This window comes from Calonectris borealis, chromosome 22 (assembly GCF_964195595.1).
Source record: "Calonectris borealis chromosome 22, bCalBor7.hap1.2, whole genome shotgun sequence".
Classification (NCBI taxonomy): domain Eukaryota; kingdom Metazoa; phylum Chordata; class Aves; order Procellariiformes; family Procellariidae; genus Calonectris; species Calonectris borealis.
Genome location: NC_134333.1, coordinates 10171132 through 10193197, shown reverse-complemented (window position 1 = coordinate 10193197; position 22066 = coordinate 10171132). Strand labels below are relative to the sequence as shown.

The 22066-nt window shown below is 46.7% G+C and overlaps 3 protein-coding genes across 5 annotated transcripts in view; 1 reads left to right on the top strand and 2 right to left on the bottom strand.

Moving 5' to 3' along the window:
- DNAJC7 (DnaJ heat shock protein family (Hsp40) member C7) overlaps positions 1 to 15751 on the top strand; it is a 26154-nt gene extending 10403 nt beyond the window's left edge. The window contains exons 3-15 of one of the 2 annotated variants that reach the window (XR_012676926.1): positions 477 to 601; positions 682 to 795; positions 1380 to 1454; positions 2970 to 3088; positions 3437 to 3590; positions 4378 to 4542; positions 5570 to 5661; positions 6840 to 6913; positions 7496 to 7642; positions 7861 to 8013; positions 8567 to 8629; positions 15255 to 15517; positions 15686 to 15751. Coding sequence is in view for 1 of the 2 variants with exons in the window: in XM_075171629.1 (XP_075027730.1) it covers positions 477 to 601; positions 682 to 795; positions 1380 to 1454; positions 2970 to 3088; positions 3437 to 3590; positions 4378 to 4542; positions 5570 to 5661; positions 6840 to 6913; positions 7496 to 7642; positions 7861 to 8013; positions 8567 to 8629; positions 9510 to 9547 (1319 nt within the window). In the remaining variant the exon portion in view is untranslated. Of the gene's footprint in view, positions 1 to 476; positions 602 to 681; positions 796 to 1379; positions 1455 to 2969; positions 3089 to 3436; positions 3591 to 4377; positions 4543 to 5569; positions 5662 to 6839; positions 6914 to 7495; positions 7643 to 7860; positions 8014 to 8566; positions 8630 to 9509; positions 9808 to 15254; positions 15518 to 15685 lie in introns of those variants that run through there. The other variant, XM_075171629.1, reaches the window with a different exon arrangement.
- NKIRAS2 (NFKB inhibitor interacting Ras like 2) overlaps positions 1 to 22066 on the bottom strand; it is a 141424-nt gene that overhangs the window by 13074 nt on the left and 106284 nt on the right. The gene's annotated exons all lie outside the window — the stretch shown is intronic.
- On the bottom strand, positions 15165 to 22066 carry CNP (2'',3''-cyclic nucleotide 3'' phosphodiesterase). 2 transcript variants are annotated; one of them, XM_075171648.1, is made up of 4 exons: positions 21956 to 22066; positions 18939 to 19608; positions 18216 to 18358; positions 15165 to 17646 (listed from the first exon to the last, which is right to left on the bottom strand). In XM_075171648.1, the coding sequence occupies exons 1-4, from the start codon at positions 21956 to 21958 to the stop codon at positions 17194 to 17196; spliced, it is 1269 nt and encodes a 422-aa protein (XP_075027749.1). In that variant the 5' UTR covers positions 21959 to 22066; the 3' UTR covers positions 15165 to 17193. The 2 variants fall into 2 exon arrangements, with proteins under 2 accessions (XP_075027749.1, XP_075027750.1); XM_075171649.1 differs by lacking the exon at positions 21956 to 22066 and adding an exon at positions 19855 to 21625.

Sequence of the window (22066 nt, the reverse complement as noted above, 5' to 3'; positions counted from 1 at the left end):
TCAAAGCTGGTTATTGATTTAAAATTCACCAGCAGGGTTTCTAACAGCACACGCTGGATGAAAACTTTTTGACCACTTTAATTCCTTGCGAAATTTCACTAGATTGATAATGCAAGTCAGTGCCAATGTGGGTGATTGCAGCAGTTCTTTGTTTCTCCTCCAGCCAAGATATTCTTAACACAAAACCAATCCAGCTTTCCCTGTAATGCAGGGTCAGCAGTGTTGCCAGACTGAACACCACAAACTGTTGTTCTCTATGAGTTAATTCCGGTCTATAATGTGGGGAGTGACAGTTTTATGACTTGCTATCAAACAGCTGCTTGACCATCATGCGTCATCTTAAGCCACTCGGGTGACATGTTGTAAATTGGGAGGAATGTGATTTTTTTAATCCAACCACAGCTTTTTAATGTGTTCTGCAAGTTGTATAACTGCTTGCATTACGCTAACAGTGAGTGCTCTTTCATCTTCTCCAGACACTTGTCCTAATAATGCCAGTTATTATGGTAACAGAGCTGCCACACTCATGATGTTGGGGAGGTTCCGAGAAGCACTGGGAGATGCTCAGCAGTCTGTCAGGTTGGATGATAGCTTTGTAAGGGTACGTGGAAAACTTCATACTTCTTATTCTTGTCTCCATCTATTGCCGCTCTTGCAATCCCCTTTTAACTGTCTTCTCAGGGCCATTTACGCGAAGGGAAGTGCCATCTTTCCCTAGGGAATGCCATGGCTGCCAGCCGCTGCTTTCAACGAGTTTTAGAGCTGGATCATAAGAATACCCAGGCGCAGCAAGAGGTAAGAGGTCCTTAAAATTTAAATATTCCCAGTAGATGGGGCTGTCAAAAGGAACAGATTGAACTGGTAAGCCTTTCACTTCGAATTTGCAAGGTGGAATCACAGTCATCGTTAGTAGTGACTGTGTTTGCATGCTGTGAGGTAATGGGAAAACATGAGATGCTGTCAAAGTCTCTATATCTGGTTTTCAGTAGACCGCCAGGTTGCATAGTTACTTTTGTGTGTGATCGTCTCTTCTTAGCAGAAAAGCGTGGAGCTGAGCTGGTCTTTCACTCAGCACTCCAGAGGAGAAATGGTGAATGGTGGTAAGGGAGCACGGAAACGCGTGATGCAGCATGTAGAAGGCTGCTGCCACTTTTGCGTCTCATTCACAGGGGTTCATTTTCCTGGGCTACCAGTTAGGTCACTTGATTTCAAACTGATTTTAATGCTGGCAAAAGTATTCATGTAATCTGCGTTATTGTCCCATGGTCTGCAATAGTTTTTGCTCTGACACTTTAGGGATTGGCTGCTTAAATGCTGCTTGATGGTGTTTCAGAGCAGTGACTGTCCTGCAACACTTGCCGTGTTCTCCTGTCTTTCAGCTGAAGAACGCCAGTACTGTGCTTGAGTATGAAAAAATAGCTGAAGTAGATTTTGAGAAACGGGATTTCAGGAAGGTAAGATTAACGTGATTGTTTCCTGTAGCGTTATGAACGGACATATTTTACCTGGCCAGTTCAGCCAGATGCATGTCTAATTTCCCTGCCTAACATTAGCTGGGTCCTTATGGGAGGTGCCGTACAACATATTTTTGCTATTGAAGCAGGGCTGTCTTGTGAACTGTAATAGTTGTGAAAATGGCAGAGCTCGTGCTCTCTTAGCACTGAACAAATGAAAACTGAAGAGGGTGACTGGCTCAGGCTAAATATCCTCTGTTACTGTTTGCTTTGCAGCGTGAGTGGAACCACGAATGAGCTGTTTGATACAGATTTTGTCAGCTGCAGCATTCCATCATGCTTTGCTCCTAAAATGCATACCCAAGATTCTTCTTTCTCAACTCTTTAATTTAAAAAAAAAAAAAAGGCAGTCTGTCTGCCAGTATTATAGTGAGGGTCATTGAAGGAGGAATGCAGATCCGTGTGGGGCATTCTCCGTACTGTTTCCAAATCTTTCTTCCTGAGGGCTGTAACAGGATGCAGCTGGTACTGACCTGGTATAACAAGAAATGAAATCTGAAAGGCACCAAACACTTCTCAAGCAACTGTTCAGTGGATGCATGTAAGGCCCAAGTTTGGCCCAGAAAGGAGATTGTCCACACTCTTAGGCTAAACTCAAGGTTTTGGAAGGGTAAATCCCAGCTTTGTGTCACCTGGTTATGAGGAGCAAGTGGGATGTATGGTCAATCTGGATTTGGTGTGTAGGAATTGCCCTGCCTGTACTGCATGTTCTGGGCTTTGGCATCTGCCCCTCACTTCTCTCGTCTCACTTCGCTGGGGAGGCTTGCATGAAATGTGATCTTTGTTTCTGGAGAGCTGCTCCGGCTCCTTCCTCACCCAGAAGCCATTGGCTTCTCAGTCTGGAGCACAGCGCTTCCCACAGCGTGCAGTCGTGATGTCACGGGTCGGGGAAGCAGATGGACCTTGGTGGAACAATGACCCTGTTCTCGTGCAGATGTCCCCACCAGAGAGGCAGAGATGGAAAGGACCTATTAGATCACCCTGCCCATTGCAGTCAGACCAGTGTAAGATCAGTCCCCGCACTGTACTTTTTGTGTTTGTCCAGTCCCAACTGTCTCACTCTATTGAATTTCTGTCCTTCCCACATGGCTTTATAATGCAGGAAACGGGCAGAATTGTCTTCCTTGGCTTTTTCCTTAGGGCCTACAATTTCAGAAGAGTTAAAGGGATGGACCTTCTACTGGTGTCCCTTGAATCTTCTGTGTAGTCATAGTAACACAGCAGGTGCCACAGACCTTTGGACACAAAGCCCTTTAAAAGACAAACTAAAAAACCTGCGCGTGAGGAAAATTTTCTAATGCAATATGTCTCCAGCAGCAGAGGAGACAGGTGTCTGCACACTTGCCTTCCTGTTCAAAGGCAAATATGAAATCTCAAGTGTGGTAGTGGCGCAGCCTTTCAAAGTAGGCCTTTGGCTATTTGCTTTGCTCACAGTTGTGTTTTTTCTTGCACCAGGTTGTATTTTGCATGGATCGTGCTTTGGAGTTTGCTCCTGCTTGTCACCGATTCAAAATCCTCAAGGCTGAATGTTTAGCGTTGTTGGGTCGCTACCCAGAAGCACAGTCTGTAGCAAGGTGAGCGTCTTAAGGCCCAGAGTTTGGGCAGTGCATCATGGCTGCTGCTTGTTTTCCACAGCCCAAAATGAATGAGGGAATATAAAAAGGAAATAGTCCTTAATGCAAATTGTAATGAGGAAGAGTGCATGAATTTATCCCCTTTAAAGTTAATCTTACTGGGAAACTGTATTTAGACTCAGTTAATAACCAGCAGTCTTGCTTGAGCAAGTTCCCATAATTTTTTGCACATCTGTACCACGGACTTGATAAAATAACTAAATATCTCAGTGGAGGAAGAGTGCTTTTGGAGATCAGAAGGCAACTGGAATAGGGAGACATTTCATTTTTTTAACATGTCTATTACAGTGACATCTTACGAATGGACTCAACAAATGCAGACGCTCTGTATGTCCGTGGTCTCTGCCTTTATTATGAGGACTGTATTGAGAAGGCAGTGCAATTCTTTGTCCAAGCACTCAGAATGGCTCCTGATCACGAGAAAGCATGTCTTGCCTGCCGTGTAAGTTGTGGATACTGGGGATGGGACTGCAAAATTACCAGTTTGTTTTTTTTTTTTTTAACCAAATACTTAACTTGCTTCTGCTGGATCAATCCCTTCTCCCTCCTTCAACATTATCATTCCCCAGATCTCCAGTAGCAAGTAGTGTGTCCGGCCCTTCCCAAAGACAACACCTGCTGCTTTAGGTAAAACTGTGAGCGGCTAGCAGCTTTTTCTCAGCAGACTGTGATACTTTGAAGACTGCCTCCCTTTCATTCTTCTTTGTTCCTTGATCAGATACGAGAGCAATAAAACTAGGTCTATCAGTTCTAAAAGAACTTCTGACTTTCAGATGCAATATTAGTGCCTACAAGTTGACTTGCGTTTAAACGCTGTTTCTTTCGTGTTGCTCCTTCCCTCTTTTCTACTCCATTTTAGTTCTTTGACTTTTAAAAATCTGTTCACTTGTACAGGCTCTCAAAAAGTGAGTCCCATTCCTATTTTTTTTTAAATCCAGAAGTTTACTTCACTGTCACGTTCTTATCTTAAACATTAGGCAACCTTTGTTCCTGTGGAGAATGCCTGTAACTGGCAGTGGCTGTTCCTTAGCACTTCTCTTGGGGGAAAGGCAAAATGCTTACAGCTCGTTTCAGCTGCTGTAGCAAGGCTGTGACTTTTGTATCCTGTAATGGTGTCTGAAACCAAATTATAACAGTTATGTTTGAGGACCCTCACCCAGCAAAATAAGGTGCTTGGTATCCCTGAGCCACTTACCTAATGTCCTTATCCAGGGTATATTTTCTTCCAGAATGCCAAAGCACTTAAAGCAAAGAAAGAAGATGGGAATAAAGCATTCAAAGAAGGAAACTACAAACTAGCATATGAACTATACACAGAGGCACTAGGAATAGATCCAAATAACATAAAAACAAATGCCAAACTCTACTGCAACCGGGGGACAGTTAATTCAAAGGTAAGAAATGGTCACCTGGCGGGTAGTCTTTCATCATATTCCTCACCATGTAGTTTATAAATTGCAAATCAGTTATTCTGGAAAGCATAGGCTTCTCTGGCTGCTGGGGCAGCTGGATCTTTCTAGTGCTGTAGGCAATGTTTCAGGTTTTTGTACTTGCGCAATGATTGAGTCTGTTCCAAAGAGCCAACGAAGTTGACTCCTGAATAAAAAAAACTCAAATCCTTGGGCTGCACAGAGTGGGAGGGAGAGGAGGAACATAGTTTAGCCTTATCTTAATCAGCATTAAAGCATCCTTATTTGTTTCCTTCCCGGTAATGAAGAGATATATTTTCTTGTCTTACTCTTCTTGTAGATCATCTGTCTTGCTTTGTTTTGTGATCTAAAAAAAAAAAAGACCTAATTTAAAACCCTGGACACTTTTTCCAGGTTTGCTGTTGTGTTTCAGTCATGCACTATCCAGAGAAACAGTCAGTCATGTGATGGTCCTTCCAGTTTCCACACTGCATTTCCTCTAGGCCCGTTTCCTCCTCAGCTGTCTCTGTGTGTTGATGCCTGTTCTACCCCCACTTGGTCAAGAGACAGAGGCTGTCCTCAAATCTTGGGAAATAGGATGAGCTGGAGGCAGCAGTAATGGATATTTTACATGGCTGTTTGTGTCTGCAAACAAACAATGCTTTTTTAAAAAAAAAAAGTATTTTAAATATTTTTAAGTTTATTTTCCTGTTTGGGAATCAGTTTGGACACAGAATAACTTGGTTTCATTCTCAGGAAGACCCTTGTTTCCAAGTGTATTTCTTAGAGAAGCACCACATAGTTCTTCCGTTTCACTAGCCAAGCTTCTGATTTTTCCCTAGGGAACAAAAGCTCTGTGTTTTGGGGGAATTGGAAAAAATTTCTTAGATGCAGATACACAAAACAGTGAGATTTTTCCAAGATTCTTTACACCTTTCAATTGCCTAAAATCATAATGCTACTTAGGATTGGGATTCTCTTAACTTCCCTTAACTTCTGTCTGACGTTGTAGCTTAGGAAACTTGAAGAAGCAATAGATGACTGCACGAATGCTGTAAAACTGGATGACACGTATATCAAAGCATACTTGAGGAGAGCACAATGGTAAGTAAACCTGAGCAGGTTTGTGGGTAGGAACCTCCTCCCTACAACACTGAGTGACAGGAATAATCTAAAGCTGAGCTGAATAAAAGGTTCCATCTTAAGGGGCCCTGAACTTGTTCCTCTTCCTTATGCTGACAAGGAGACAGGGGAAGCTCTATGTAGTCTGTCGTGCCCACATGGATCTGGGACTGCCTATTGATTGTTGTATTTAGGCAGGATTTGTTCTAAAGCTTGACTTATTATGTTTATAGACTAACATAAGATGTTCTGTCCCAGAGAGCCTCTCTATTAAGCTTTTTCAGAAGGGCTGCCGCCCTTCAGAAGGGCAAGAGGTCTTATCCTGGCAGAGCTGTTCACGATTCCAACAAACTAGATTTTGAAATGGGATGCCCTGCTTCCCATAAAGGAGAAATCAGCTGAGACTGTACATATCTCAGCTACTGCAGTGTAGCGCAGCGAGGCTGAGGGAGTTGTACAAAGGATGTTTGAGTCTGTATGTGTCCTTTGTAACTTGGCACCAACCAGGGAAGTGGTCAAAGCTCTGTTCTGACTAGGGATTTATTTGCTACTTTCCTCAACACTGATTATTCCCCAGTTTGTGGCAAAGCTGCCTGGCTTATAGATGAACCAAAACCGTTATTGCAGCCTTCTTGTGGTCCATTCATTTTAATTTACAACCTTCAGTGTTCTTCTCAAGCTCCATCTCAGTAATTGCTAAATTACAGTAAGTAGTTAATATGTGAGTAAGGCTGAAATGCCAATAGACGGGCACACGTCCCTCTATTTGAGGTGCCAAGTTTGTGACTTCTAACCAGCGTTGCTAGCGTACAACTCTGCACCAGCTTCCTTGAAATCTTGCTGGCTGGTATTAGTTCCTGCGGCTGGATAAAGTAATTACCAGATCGTTAAAGTAGAACTTGTGCTGCCAAATGAGATTGCAGTCTCCACTTGGAGCCCAAAGTACAGGTTCCTGTGCCAGGATTTCCCACAAATAGCAGGTGTCTGGGCTTCCAGTCAGTCTAGCAGTGACCCTTTGTGGGTTCCTCTAATGATTGCTCTTTCTGCAGTCCAATGGACATCTTTTCCTTAATTCATATCCATCTAGAAAGTTTGTGCCTGAACCCCCTTTTGATATTTCCTGTGAAGTACACCTTGGCTACTGGTGTTTCTTTCCACAGTTACATGGACACAGAACAATATGAAGATGCTGTAAGAGACTATGAAAAGGTTTATCAGACAGAAAAAACGAAAGGTGAGCATATTGGCATTCTTTTTGTGTGCATAAGTTTGCCTTAACTGGCAATTTTTTTGTTGTTGCTTTTGTTTGCTTTTCCCCCCACAATATGCTCTAATTTGCAGCCTTTTACCCCAGCAGGACAATACTGGAAAAGTCCTCAGAAGCACTCTGAAATGCCTGTCTCAGAATCTGGTTTCTCTTCCAGCGCTGAATGCTGAGAAGAGAATTCAGCTTGTAGCTGAAGCGATGCACTAGATTTAGAATATCTGATTCTGGTTCTTGTTCTTAACTGTCATCTTGCTTTTTTTAGTAGCCTGAAATGAAACGAACGGAGTAACCTTAGTCCTTGTGGTTCAGTGTCTAACAAATACTAGTTTAATAGCACTGAGACGTTTATCTACATTTGGAAACAGCCTTAAGTGGACAGTGAGGCTTTGATTAGCTAATCTGACTGTAAATCCAAGTGGGTTGGTTACTTGTGGCACTTGAATCCTTCAACCCAGGTCATCTCAACATGTTGATCTTCAGCCTCTTTTAAAGCAGGAGGCTGTGCCTGACACTAAAGCTGCTTTCCTTTGGCATTGCACTTCTTTCTAGAACACAAGCAACTTCTAAAGAATGCACAGGTGGAACTGAAAAAGAGCAAACGGAAAGACTACTATAAAATCCTTGGGGTTGACAAAAATGCCTCTGAAGATGAGATCAAGAAAGCTTACAGGAAAAGAGCACTAATGCATCATCCAGGTATCCACAAACAGTCCGTTATTAGGGCATGTATTGTTGCTTTGATCCCCTTGCTCCATGCATGTGCCCTGTGCAGCCATCACTCAGAGGCAGGAATAAATATGAGAGAGGGAATTTCTGGACAAATAGCAGTTCTGAATCTGTGACAGTAGCTGGGAATGTGTAGCATTTTCCACTTACACTAAGAACTTTTTTCCTGCTTGTTTTTGTATCCCTAGACCGACACAGTGGGGCAAGTGCAGAAGTACAGAAGGAAGAGGAGAAGAAATTTAAGGAGGTTGGTGAAGCCTTTACCATTCTGTCAGATCCCAAGAAGAAGGCCCGCTATGACAGCGGGCAGGATCTAGAAGAGGATGGACTGAACATGGGAGGTAAGTGTTCCTTACGATACTCTACCATGGCAGCCTTTAAAAAGATTAGACCATTTAGAGTCTGCCTTCTCCTCTAAAGCAAACCTCCCATTTATAATAATCCTATGAATTGAGTTGGTTTGGTCTCTGAAAGCATTTGAATGGCAGATCCGCACTGAATGTTTCAAGTTGCAAACAGTCTAAGTTATATGGTGGATGTTATCCTTGATTGATCCGGTAGGTAATAGCTGCCATTAGGCAGAAGTCTTTCATAGGAAGTGTAAAATCAAGCAATACAAAGATTGTTCGTCCCTAAATGCTGCTTATCAAAAATTCTCAGGTTGCCCCTGTGACTGAAATTGCCTCTGACAACTGTTGCTTTTACCTGTTGTCTGCTGCTGTCGGTAGCCCTGTACTCTGCTGCTGTGTAGCAGTGCTCAAAGCAAGCTGTTCATAGCTTTTTGTCCATTTGTAAAATGCTTTATGGGCCCTCAATTAAGTGCCAATTTCTAAATTGTGAAAATTGTAACTGGCTGTTTCACTTCAGCTCACAACTTCCTTTTCTTCCCTGTAGACTTTGATGCAAATAATATCTTCAAGGCCTTCTTTGGTGGGCCAGGTGGCTTCAGTTTTGAAGGTAGGTGGAAGTGTTCTCCTGTCAGCGTTGGAAACGTAAGTACGCAAATCACTTGACAGGACAGCTGAGTTTCCCAGAGTGGATGTGCTGTTTGAGAAGAGTATTTGACTTTTCCACAGAAAAGTATCTAAGCTCTTGAAAAATTCTGTCTGCACAGCGTACCAGCTTATGGCCGGTTCTGGTTCTTTTGTGTTCAAAAGCAACAAAACCCAGGAGTTCCCTTTTCAAGAAGTGTGTGTAGGCTTTGCCATCTAAGTGGTGCTTTGCTGCTTAAAAGTAGTTGACCATAACTTGGATCCAGCTGCTGGTGCTAGAGCCACAAAAGGCGATTCTTGGCCAGAAGTCCTGTGCGTGTGTATCCACAGCTCTCCTCTGGTTTCGTAACACTGAATCCTCCTGAGCGCCTCTGCCTGCAAACATTCTGAGGCGACTGGAGGCGAAGAAGCTGTTACTCAGTGTCCCTTCGAATCTCACACATGGTCAGGCTTTCTTCACACACCTTGGAGTAGGATGGCTTTATACAGCACTGAGCGAGCTCTCGGCACTTAGCTAATACCAATATACCCCTTAGGGAAGTGTGTGTTCCTTAAGGTCTTTTGTTAAGTGAATTTTGAGGAGTCTCGCACGCTTCGTGTACTGTTTACCTTCCTCCTTGTAAATCTGCCTCCTTTACCCATATTATCAGTAGTCCACTCTTTTACTTGTTGGAAATTAGCTGCTGGTAATGCATAGCAAAGATCTCATCTCCTACTTTTTGTAGGGATCCAAACGCTTTTGTTTGAATTAAGTACTGGCTTGGCATCAAGCTACTGCAGGATAGTAGCTAACCATATTGTCTTTGAATTTTGGAAGTGCTAATATCTTTCATTTTCTTTTTCAGCTTCTGGGCCTGGAAATTTCTTTTTTCAGTTTGGTTAAAAAAAAAAATACAAAAACCACCCACACATACCTGATCTGCTTATTTTAACCTTGAATACGGACATACTTAGACTCCTTCCTTCATCATGTCTCATTGTACTTAGAGCAGTTTCATTTTTCTCGGTTGGAGACCTCTGTTTTGTGTGCTTTTGTGTGTGAAGAGGAAACCAGCTCGGGGAGGGGAAGGCTTGTGAATTTTGTTTTACTGTTAACTTTATTAAAAAAAAAATTAAATAAAGCTTTGAATCTTTTGGTCCCTCCATGCTGGCCCGTACTTTCAGACTGTTCCTGCTCCTCAGCAGAGGATTTCCCTGAAGTCCTCCTGGAATCTCAACTTGTAAGAGGGTGAAGTAATGTCCTATTTTGTTTTGGTTGGCTCCGAAGTGCAGTGTGGCAGCATGTCTGGGGTTTGTAGTAACTTGTAAGTTATCTTGATCTTCTGAAAATACTGCCAAGATTCAATCAAGTTTCATACAATCGCGTTTTACCTACCAGCTGTCTTTTTTTTTTTTTTTTTTTTTTTTGCCGTGGTTCTACCAGAACGGTACACTTGGGCATTAACTTAACTGATAACGTGTGAGCTTAACAATTTTGTATCAAAAAAATGCTTCTTTGGATTTAAAAGAGCAGCTTATGTGAGAATTCCCTGTGATGCAGCTAGAATTAAGGGCTTTGTGTTTCCACTCCAAGAATTGTCCTGTTTAAGGGAATACTGAATTTGCTCTGGGCTGAATTTCTTCACCATACTTTTTTTAATTAATCCACTTGAACATTTAATATTTGTGCTAAAACTTGATTTTGTTGAGCTTGATATTTGATTTCGTGTTACTGATCCATACCGTGGATGAGCTCTTTCTAGCTCTGAAGAAATGCAAAATAATATTCAGGTTAATAATTGAAAACGGTTACTGTGTGCGTGCAGCAGTGTGCTCTCATTATGTTTACAGGAACTGTACAAATATGTTAAACTAGTCAAGTAGTTTTCAACTAGAAGTAATTTACTAGTCCAAAGAAGCAAGAAAATGCAAAGTCAAACTCTGAACTGACAGTCTATCACTTGCTTCTCTTGCACAATGTCAGGACAAGTGCTGGAGGGATGAGCTTAAAGCCTGGAGCTGTGTGCAGCTGCACCGTCTCGAATTGAAAATGGATTTGGCTTGGTGGTACTGCCAGTTAACGTGAATGCTGTTTTATTTTTCACCATAAATGTAGTGTTACAGCAAGATCTCAGCTGAGAGGACTCTGCTTCCAGAATTCTTCCCTTTTTTCTAGGGAGTGAAGAATCGTTTTGACTAGGTGCTTTGTTCGAGTTAAATACTGTCTGTAAAATGGTTCTGGAGCGCAGCGCGTGGCGTTGTCTGGCAGAGCTTCGGGCAGTCTTGCTCCGAAGTGGGGTTTGAAGGAAAGTGTGTTGGCACTCAGCAGCACCAGCGAGGAGGCAGAGCCTGGGCAGCGTTGCTGTATGCGGAGTGCTTTGGGCTGACCTGCGGTAGTGTAGTGACGTTTGGAGGGCTGAATTTTGCTGGGCTGGAAAACAGGTGTTCACACAAATACATGGAAGACTCTTCCCTAGAGAAACCTGACAGTTACTTTTATATAGTATCTGATTTAACTTCTTACTGCAGGAACAAAAATTGCAATGAATTCATTGCATGAAATGATTACTTCGAATGCTAACATCTTTGTCTTCCTTCCTTTTGAGGGCTGTACTTGTCCTGTTCAGTGGGACAGAGTTGCCAGACTGCAATGCAAGTTAACTTCATTTCCAACAGTTGCAATAGTGTTGTGGTGCTGCCACCGCCGAGTACTACAGTCCTGTGGTGTGTTTTGTCAGAATTTTTGACAATCTGCTTTCATAGAGGGAAGATTTAAGGGCTTAAATTCTAGTACTGCAGAATAAAGAAAGTATTTTATAACTGGCTTGAAAGTCAGCTTTTAAAATGAGCCAATGTTGAGTAATATTTCAGAAAATAGACTCTACAACATTTATTCTAACTTCCTTTGCACCAGTGTAACGTGATGGACTTACCCGGATTGCACTGAAAGCAAAATAAGATCCTAGCATCCTTCAGACTCTGAAACGGTAAATACCTGGGGAATTGAAATACTGGTCTATGCATATTGATACTTCTCCAGTTCTCATGGCACTTGTAAATCAGAGTTTACAGGACTTGTTTTAGTGTGGCATTCTGGATTCATAATGTCTTGTCCTGTGTGTATTGATATTACTGTACAGTTTGGACTTTTCTCAGTCTTTTGTCACCATGCAGAGAGGTGTCCTGCATTTGTCAGTGGTTTTTATTATTATTTCCCGCTCCCACCAGTTAAGTATGACAGGCTTCCTTCTCTCCAAACTTGGAGTGAGACCATTCCTTGGACGACAGAAGTGGAATGGCTTTTCTTCGGAGAGAGAAAATCTGGACAGCAGATTATTTATAAAACTGTACATGAGTGCATGATTTAATGTAGTTAAATATTAATATGGTGAGTGCCAAGGCTTTTCTAAGGAGCGTTACTGTGTGATGCAAAGTGAAGGCGAACACACGTTCCCTTTTGCACAGAGCACGGGGTTTGAGCGGCGTTCGGTGACTCTGCCGTTACCTCAGGGCAGCAGCAGCAGCGCCTGGAGGCAGAGGTGCGGTGGCATTGTAACCTCCGTCGTGTCCTAGCACGGCTTGGAGGCACGCGACTCTCTTCTTTTCAGAAAAATCTGCTTAGACGTGCATTGCTTGAAACGTTGCCTTTCACACTTGGTAGTTCCCGAACGTTATTCGTGGGCTGTATTTTGTATATAGCCACAGGGAACCTTGGTGCCGTTTTTCCAGCTGCTACCACTCTGCAGACCTCCCAGGCTGCCTTCGGCTCGATAGGAGCTACCAGACGTGGGAATTTGCCACAGAGATAATGAATGAGTATCTTCAAGTGATATTATGCCTGTGCTTTTTGTAGAATGATAAAGCGCTAATGAAGGTGGTAGGAGGCGGTGACTGTAGCCGATACTCTTGAAGCACAAGCACAGTGGGATATACCTGCATCGAGCCTTATCTAGAGGCGGGCGGTTCCCTTTGGTGTGACTGAGGCCACCACGTGAACTTGGCAGGTGGAAGAAACCGGTGGTGAAGCCCTTCCTTTTAATGAAAAGAGTTATCTTTCTGGAAGTCAGTTCTTGTAATTATTAGAAGGTTTATTTTTTGGCGTAACAGCAAGAGCCTTAATACTCAACCCTGAAACGTACCTAAACATGCCCCCAGACTGTTCCATGTGCAGAATCTCTTGTGCCCTGCTCTGCCCGAAATGCAGGCGCCGAGCAGCTTGCGCTGCGTGGTGCACGTTTGCCCCTCGGCCTGCCAGCTCCTGCGCGGTGTTTCCGAAGGGGAATTGTTGGTGCTGTGAGAGCTCCTGTACCCAGAGACGGCAGAGCTGACGTGGCTGAAAGCCAGACCAGGCCGCTGTGCGAGGGAGGGATCTTTTAGCAGATGTGGTGGAAGTAGTTGCTATTGAACAGCTCGATAACTGACGGAGTAGCTGTTGGCTTCCTCCATGGAAGTTGTGAACTACAGGAGTAATTGCGTGTGTGTGTGGGGAGCGTGGCTCTCGGCAGACCAAGCGTGTGAAGTGAGGCTCTGTTGTCACGACTGTAGCGTTTACAAGGAGATAAGGAATTGTTTGACTATTACGCTTTCCCTCTGATGTTTTTTTGCCTAATCATGATACTTGTGGTGTCTGAGCTGCTGTAGGGATAGTTTCAAATTAAAATGGAAGCAATTTCATGCTTTAAAAATGAAGACATTCATCAGTAATGTTAGTGTGTGGGAGATATTTGCATGTACAATGGTCTGACCTCTAGACCACGAAGCCTGGTGTGTTTTTTCTTGTGTGGATTTACTTTACAAATCTGATGCTGTGTCAGCTCCACCTTTTGGAGGGGAGTGTTGACAGAGTCCTTTCCAGATACCCTGAACCTGGACTTGAAATCAGCTGTAAAGACCATTAAGATGCTTCTGGCTGCCCACTTGGACAGGCTCTTCGTTGTTTCGGCTACACATGCTACATAGGAAAGTACATGGTTTCGTTTGTGAACTTGGAAGTGTTGCTGTAAAGCTGGATCCTTAGTGCTAAAGGCTTCTGACTGTTTTGTAAATACATTAATGCGAATTGAAAAAAAGGAGAAAGGAAAAAAAAGTTGTTTAGGGACAACAGTATTATTATCCATGGAATATTGCAAGTCCCTCAGCTTTCTGTATCTGACGGGGATACAGAGTGAGAGCTGCTGTGCTGTTGTTTTGTTTCCGATACGGAAACTGGCTCAGCCCTTGCGCCCACCCGCGAGCGCTGGTCTCCGAGCCGGCCGTGCCGGAGGGCTGCGCTCGGCCGAATCGCTCTTCAACCAATTGAATGACCAAAGCGTTTGGACCACGCAGTGGTTTGCTCTTCTTTCAAAATGACTTCCTCAGTTTCAGTAATAACTAAAGATATTCACTTATCTTCAAGTGGATGGTTTTCATCCCGTTTAAATTTGTGCCTTGTACCCTCCCCTCCCCTTTCTTAGGGAGAAAGGAGAGCTCGTGTGTTGCACCTACCCGAGTCTCCCCGAGCGGTGCTGAGGTCCACCTCGGCCGTTGCAGTAGTGCTGTAACGAGGCTGAAGGGTGGCAGACTGGGTCGCAGCAGTTCGTGACCCTCCGTTCTCCCGGAGGCCGCTCACGCGCAGCCGCACTGTGTTCTGGAGCGGTCCCCATTGCCCCTGCTTACCAGGGCAGCAGGACCTGTGCTTGGCTTTGAAAGACGATGCGCAATGCTCTGGCCTTCCTCGACGTACCCTGACCCCTTCCCCGCTCCCACAGAGTCAGGGACAGGATTATCCCTTCTTCTTTGAGTAGTGCTAGGCAAGTTTTCACTCCAGCATAGATCCGACCTCTGAAGGAAAGCCCTGCTATGAAATGTGAGCAGGATGCCGAGATGAGGCATCGTCTGCAGCACGGCGTTACCGAGCTAGAGCTTCGGCGTGATGGGGTGGCTCGGGAAGGCAGGAGTTCGGTGGGAGGACTGGGATGCTGCCTCTGGCTGGGCGTGCAGCTTGGCCGCAGTTCTGGCGTAGCCAGTCTCACGTCGATTACCCCATGTTCCTCCCTGCTTTCACTTAATAGCTCATGCTTCAAAAGAGAAAATCGCGCGAAGCGATGTTGGAGGGGTTGAGTGCGAAACAGCAAACGAGCACCTTCATTGCATGCATATCTGCGTTGTTGTAACGACATTAAGGAGTAGTCAAGACAAAACCAGACACCGATGTGAAGCCAACTTGGAGAGGACGCTAGACCCTGTGCTGCAGTATTTATCTGAATCAAAATTCTGAATGTTTACCTCAGTGTAAATATCGTAACCTTTCCAGTGGGAGGAAAGGCGTATTGCATGGAGCAATCACTATCCCCATCGCTTTGCCAAACGCGTCATCCTCCCTAAGACAGGCTTCACATCGGTATGAACACTGTCCCTCTTTGGACCCTTACCTTTCTAGGATGTGAATGGTAAAAATGTGAATATTTGTTGTTTACTTCATTAGGCATAATTCATAATGATGTGTTTATATGACGAATATCACAGACTGAAGCAAAACCAAATGCAATTGGTTTACTTTATTATAAACTGTATATGATGTACAAACTAATAAAAACTTAAATGACGACAGTCTCACTGTTGTTCTTGAACAGGCAAATAAACACGATATTCCAGCTGTGCATTTCAGTGCTGGATGTGATCTGGAGCATTGGGTCGTTCCCGGGGCACTGGAGGAGGGGGGGTCGGCGTGCGCCTGCGCTCCTGCCGGAGCCGTCCTGGGCAGGCGCTGGTAAAGCGTTTTTAAAGTTTGGATGGGACAAACCCGTGTGACATTTCTGTTAGGAAAGGCCCAAGCTGAGTCTCGGGCACCCGCCCCTCTGCTGGCGCAGAAGCTAGCTGCGCTTTCTCTCTTAAGGTAAGGGAGGATTACAGGTGCTATGGGGGGGTGTAACTTTTTTTACGTTACAATGAGAATTTATTGTCATCCATCCTTCTGAAACAGCAGGAAGCATTTTGCTTTATTGGTAAACTTGCAGAGTGTTTACCAGATTAGCCCCAAAGCACTGCTTGCTTTTGTTTTAAGCATTCAGAGGAGAAACGCTTCTTGCGCAGGCAGCGTCGGGCTTCCCAAGCAACGGTTTCGGTGCGCACCCAGCTGCAGGTGAGCTGTGCCCGCACGACAGCTCCTTCACAGATGCGAGCCCAGCACACGCTTGTCAAAGACAGTAAGTATTTACATGTATTAATATGGGATTAATTTCACTACGCAGTTCACCAAATGCTGAGCCATGGCATGAGTTTAAACTGTTGTCCTGACCTGAATCCATTAGTTGAGCTTTGTGTTACAGTAAAGTAGTGACCGTGTGTCCACCGGCCAACTGGCAGACGGTCTGGCTAAGAGCAAAACCATCAGTTTCAATAAAACAGACTTAATAACAGAAGTGCTTCATCATTAACTTTTTTTCCAGCCAGTGGTTTAGGTTTGAGCAGACTTAAGTTAAGCAGTTACAATACCTCCACTTACTTCCTAAATTACAATGTTACTGCCATCCTAACTTTTAACATTCAAGTGCATTAGAAAAAAGTAGTAAAATCTTGCATGAAGTACAGTTCTGTACTTCAGACATGATTTTAGTTGCTATAAAATAAGACGGAAGAGACATTAGTTCATCTCTTCCACTCCCTGCCGAGGCAGGATTGTTCCCTACAGGACAAGGACACGGTCCAGCCCACTCTGACATGTGAAGTGACTGGAGCCCTGCTACAGGAACGGAATGCCTCTCCTGGTATTTCACTTGTTTTCCTTTCGGTGATTTTTTTTTTCCCAGTCCACGGTGGCTCTTAAGACATCATCTGGCATCGTGCTTGCCTTCTGTCCGCTCACAGCATGTCTCTTCCCTGCAGTGAAGGAAGCCTGCACATGCAAACAGCGAACGTGAGTTGGGGCAGAGCACGGCTGGCCGGCCACAGGGCTGCAGGACCGACCTCTGATCGAGGCTGTTGGATACCCCGCTGCCCTCCGCAAGTTCTCTTCTTAGGGGCTAAACTGTTAGTAACTGCCACGTTTGACAGAAATGATCCACAACTGGGTCTTGCTGGTTTTTACCCAGTAATTCAGCTACCAGAATGACTGATGTCAGTCCCTCGGGAGTGGGCGAAGGGGAGAGACATTACGCGGGTCACTTCACTTGGCTTCAGACCAGTTATGTACAGGCTTTGGTCTGCCACTGTAGTACTGACATGTAAAGATCGAACGATTGTGGTTCATAGGGAAGTCATAAAAGACCATAGGAGATCTTCCTCCGAGGAAGAAAACAAGCAGAACACCACGGCTAGTTCTCTCCAAAACTCCTCCTTTAAAATACACTCAGCAGCGCTTCAGTTATTGACATCAGTTATGTGACAGTTTGTCAGTCAAGAGTTGCTTGTTTTCTTCCTCGCTCCGAGGCCAATAAACTCTCCCCAGAGAGGCTTCACACGGGGGTTGGCAAAAGGGCTTACTTTAGTAAAGGTAGAATTATTTCTCTTTACACTTTTAAAGGTTACAGGAGTTACTTGCCTTTTAACAAACTCGCTACCCTGCCCATGCTCCTAGATGATGGTGCAGGAACTAAAAGCAGAGCCCCGTTTGTTGGTGCTCTGCGTTGGCACAAGTTTTCCTTTTCCATAGTAACCTGAGAATATCGCCTTCACATCGATCTTTTTAGAAAGGACGAGCATCCACATACCATTATCAAAAGACAGCAGTTTCCCTCCTCCAATTTCCCCCACTTCATCCCCTTTGTTCCCTGCCTTTTCCAGTTTCACAAACTCCAGCAGATCGAGCCCAGTCTGGACCGCCTCGACGCCGTTGGCACAGCCGAGGGTGACGTGAGCCCGGCTGCCTTTCGGGAGGCTGTCGGTGGGCAGGATCTTATCGGCATCTCCAGGCCACAGCAGCAGCTGCTGTTCGCTCAGCTCTACGCGAGCACCAACAGTTTTTGTTGTGATGAACAGAGCAGAAATGGACAAGGTGAAGCCTTTGCCGTAGGAAGCCTTCACAGCCTGGGAGAAGAGGGAGACAAGTCCGGAACACAGCTTTAACTGCCTGCAGACAGGTGGGATTTACCGCAGTGTGGTTGGCTTTCTTGTCCGCAAGCTCGGGGTCCTGGCCGATCACAGTAGCTCCTGCTTTGACATATCTGAAATACTGTGTGCAACTACAGGATCACGGCCTGAGGGTCCTGCTCCATGAATTCGGAGCTGGTTACGTCTTTTCCTTTCACCAATTCCAATATTTAACCTGGGCTCATCTGTTTTGAAATAATTTAGCTGGACGTGTAAATACCTTAACTCATCATCATCCAAATTGGGCTATTGGAGATGATGCTGGAAGTCGGGGGGGATGGGGATGGGGTATTTTGTTTGGAAACTAACAGGAAATAGTCACCGTCTCTCCCACAATTACACTTTTCTATTGCACAGGCCACGTGGACGTACTTACTGTCCTTACGGGCCTCTCGGCTCCAAGCAAAGCCGCGTCCCCAGCCCACCCCGAGAGGCTTGTGGATCCCCTGCTGGGAAGGGGGAGGGAGACTGGGGTCGTGGGGAGGAGTCGGAGCCCCGGCACTCACTTCTTGCTGTGCGTATTCCTCAGCTCCGGCTGCTTTTCCAAACTCGGTGTATTTTGTGGTGCAGTGTAAGACCCCGGGCGGCCTCTTCACAAAGTAGCTGGTGAGATCTATTTTTATTTTGGGATCTTCAATAGCGGAAGCAACTGCAAATACAGGTAAACAATATTACTATCAAAAAATGATCCCCCTGATGTCACCCCACAAGCCTAAGTCCCGTCTCAGCTTTCTTCACCAACCTGTCCTTCATATTTTGTCTTTCTTACTGCTGGAAAGGACTAGATGGGTAAGTAAAACTCCTTCCGCCTAGGCTGACCAGATGTAACTAGAAAACAGAAGCTTCTGCGCATCATCATGGCCCGTCTTAACCTTGATGTTGTTGAATCCCTTAAGGGGCAAGATTGCTCAGTCTCTCCCTTTTCTCTTTGACTCACTGCAGCAACCAGGGGATGCCCAGCCACCCGATGTAACGCTGCTGCCATCCGAACCCAGCCCCCTACAGTGTCACAGCTAAACAGACTTCTTAGGAAAAACTCTTTCATTTATCTTTACTTACAACAGCAACTTTGTCAGCTATGGGAATCAGATTAATAGCTTTACACAGTTTTTCTTGTTGCTAACTTTAACTAGAAATTCACTTTGGAAGCTGACCAAACTTGTTCCATTTGCTGAGTGTTAACATTTCATCAACAGAATAAGAACTTGGTAAGATACTTCTATACATACAGTATTTACTCTCCTTTTTGAAGGCTTTGAGACTTCCAAGCTCATCTAAGAAGGCCTGGCCAGCCTTCCTCAGGATCTCTGAACTTCTTTTGCTCAAAAACCACCCAAAATACATGGGTAGGAATTCCTTCTCCAAACTCGGCTTCATCTTCTTCAGCTCTTCCACTGGCAGTTTCCATTGATTCTTTTCCTTCAGCTGCAAGCAATCCATTCGCCACTGGGTTTTGGGCTCAGCAAAGATGACTTTGTACCGGTATTTGTCAGCAATATCAAAGAGTTGGTCCAGTCGTTCCCTCTCGTGGTGAGTGTCATCCAAAACGATAACGCTGATATCTCGTTTGCAATAGTCAACTAGATCCTCATCCACCTTTGAATACTCTTCAGGAATGGTGCTTCTTATTAAAGGTGTAATTTTGTAGCTATCAACAGAGATGACCTTGCAGGCATCTTTATACCTATCTTGAATAGCCTGGGCAAGAGTGGACTTCCCACTGCCAGGCAGGCCTCTTAAAATAAAAAAGGTTTTAGATTCTTTGACTGTGGAGATGGTATCTTCATCGTCAAGGAAGGGGAACTGCAAGCTTTCAGGTCTTTCTTTCGCTGATTGAGTAGACATTTTTCTAAATATTTTAGGCAGGAATGTGTGACTCTTCTTTGAGAAGCCTCTGTTCTGAAATGCAAGAAGAAAATACTTTGCAGGCTAGCAACCCCAAGAGACCGCGTGTTCCCACTGCACAAGCCCACGCCGTTGAGAACCTTCACTGGGAGGAGCGGGGCGCAGGGAACATCTCTACCCCCACGTCCCCTAACCTCGCTGCCCTGCTTGGCTTAAACCCCCTCTCGCAGCTACCCCGGCTGCTCCCGCAGCGGGGACCTGTGCCCTGTCCCACCGCCCGCCGGCACCGGCCGTCTGAGCTGAGGAGCTGGAGGTGCGGGTCTGGCTCCGGCCTCGGCAGCGGGGCCCTGCCTGACCGGGAAGGGGAAGTTTCACCCGTCACGTGGCAGCAGCTGCAGTTTCACAGGCACCACGAGCTGCCACAAAGGTACCGCCCGGGCAGAGCACTTCAAGTGTCAAACTGATCTCCGAACACTTAACCAAACACTTGTGGGTGCTGGATAACGCGGGTGCAGCGTGCTGCGGGGAACTCCGCCTGAAAACAGGAAACGAAAGTCCCAGCAGGTTGTGACAGCTGCTGCCGTCTCCTTGCTTCATCTGAATAAAAAAGACTGCGAGGGATTTAAGTCGGTTTAGGGATCCTCCGTCCCCATAGGAAAGGCTGTTTCTGAGTGAAGTCTGGAGGATGCTGTCTCTCGCGTTAAGGACTGCCGTTTCTTCATGCTGTACTGAACATCAGCACCCCGAATGCCTCAGAGGAGGGAATTTGATGAAGAGCAACTGAAAGTGCTTCCGGCAAAGATGAACCCGCTTTCCAGCAGCCGTTGAGCTGAACACAAAAGTGAAACCAGCCCTCCACACCAAAAGAAATGCTCGTGTTTGGCAGGAGCAGGAGAGCCGGGAAAAGCGCTGCTGGGGAGCTGGCGCTGGCTCTCCCTCCCCTCCTGCCAGGGGCTCCAGTAACTGGAATCCCAGATTAATTCCCAGCAGGACCTGGGAAAACACGGGGCTGGAAGGAAACGAGGGATTTCTCCAACTGTGCGAGTTTTCAATAGCATCAACAGGGCAGCCACTGGTTTTCAGGTCAATATGGGAACCCTCCACCTTCCCTCCCCAGCCGCGTCCTCGCCCAGCCCGTGATCAGCACCTCTCTCGAGCCAAACGCGGTGCCAGCAGCCATGGGGGCGATGCTGAAGAAGTTTTGCCTTTGATGCAAAAATCGAGGGGTTTTGCATACTACATAAATGCTCTGCCTGTGGCAGAAAAATACAGCTTTCCTGTCTGCAGAGTGAAGACATTGTTTAAAAAACAACTATTCAGTTAATTAACTTTTCTATCCCTTATTCCAGAGTTTGGAGATGGGTTTTGGTTCCAAAGCGCCCTGGGACCAGGACTCCGCCACTGCTTCCATGGACGTGTTGGGCAGGGAGCGCTGCCTGCCCTGGGGTCAGCTACTGTGCAGTGCTCCGGGATGGTGAGCGCCGAGCACACCGGGGCAGCTGTGCCCGCTCCCGAAACCGGTGCGGAGTTCCTGCTGCAGGAAGGAATTGGCCTCGGAGAAAGGCGAGGACCACACAGCTCTCCTGGGACCCCTGCGTCGGCTCCCCCATGGATTTGTCATCGTACAAGAGGAACCAGACGGCGTGAGCCGCCTCTGAGAGCTGCTGCTCCTCGCAGTGTAAGTGTCCTGTTTGCCAAGGGGACATTTGGCCCCAGCGGGGACGGGCAGGGCTGGGCCAGGCTGACCTCGCTGCTCCTGCGGCCGGGCCCCGTGTGCCCAGCGAGGGCTGGGGCTGGGGCTGTCCAGCTATTTTGCTGAAGGCAGCTGCTGGTGATCGCAGTAACTGAGGCTGCTTTTCAAACGTGCAAACAAAAGAACAATAATAGAAAACACCCTCCGGCCCCATTGTTTAGCGGCCAGCTTGGAGGATAATAGTCGCCTTCATGGGACGGGGCCACGTACGGCCCGGCCGGACAATGGCCCCACAGAGACCCGCGTCGGCGGAGCGCTGGGCTCCCCGGGCGGACAATCCCCCATTGAGCCCGCGCCCCCGTCCCGTCCCTCCCCGCTGGCCCCACAAAGCCCCCGCTTGTCTTCGCGCCCCGGGCTCCCCGCGGGACTGGGACTCGCGTGGAGGGAGCGATGCCGCAGGCTCGCCCCGGGGGCCATCGGAGGTGCGCGGGGACGGGGCAGCCCGGGACCCCCGGGATGGAGCCGCTGCGCCCCCGGCTCTACCGTGGGGACCCCGGGGCCAGGGGCTGTTCCCGGGGCCCGGCTGCCCCCTGCGCCCCCCCGGACCCAGCGCCCACCTGCCGGCGACCCGCCGGGCGCTTCCCCCGCGCCGGGAACCGAAACCCGCGTCCGGGAGGGGCGGCGGCCCCGGCCCCGGCCCCCACTTACCATGGTGAGGGCAGCGGCCGCCGGTGCGGAGCGGCGCGGCGGGGAAGCGGCTCTGGGCCGGGCGCGGCCGCGGCCCCTTTCATAGCGCCGGCCCCCCCCGGCCCCGCCCGT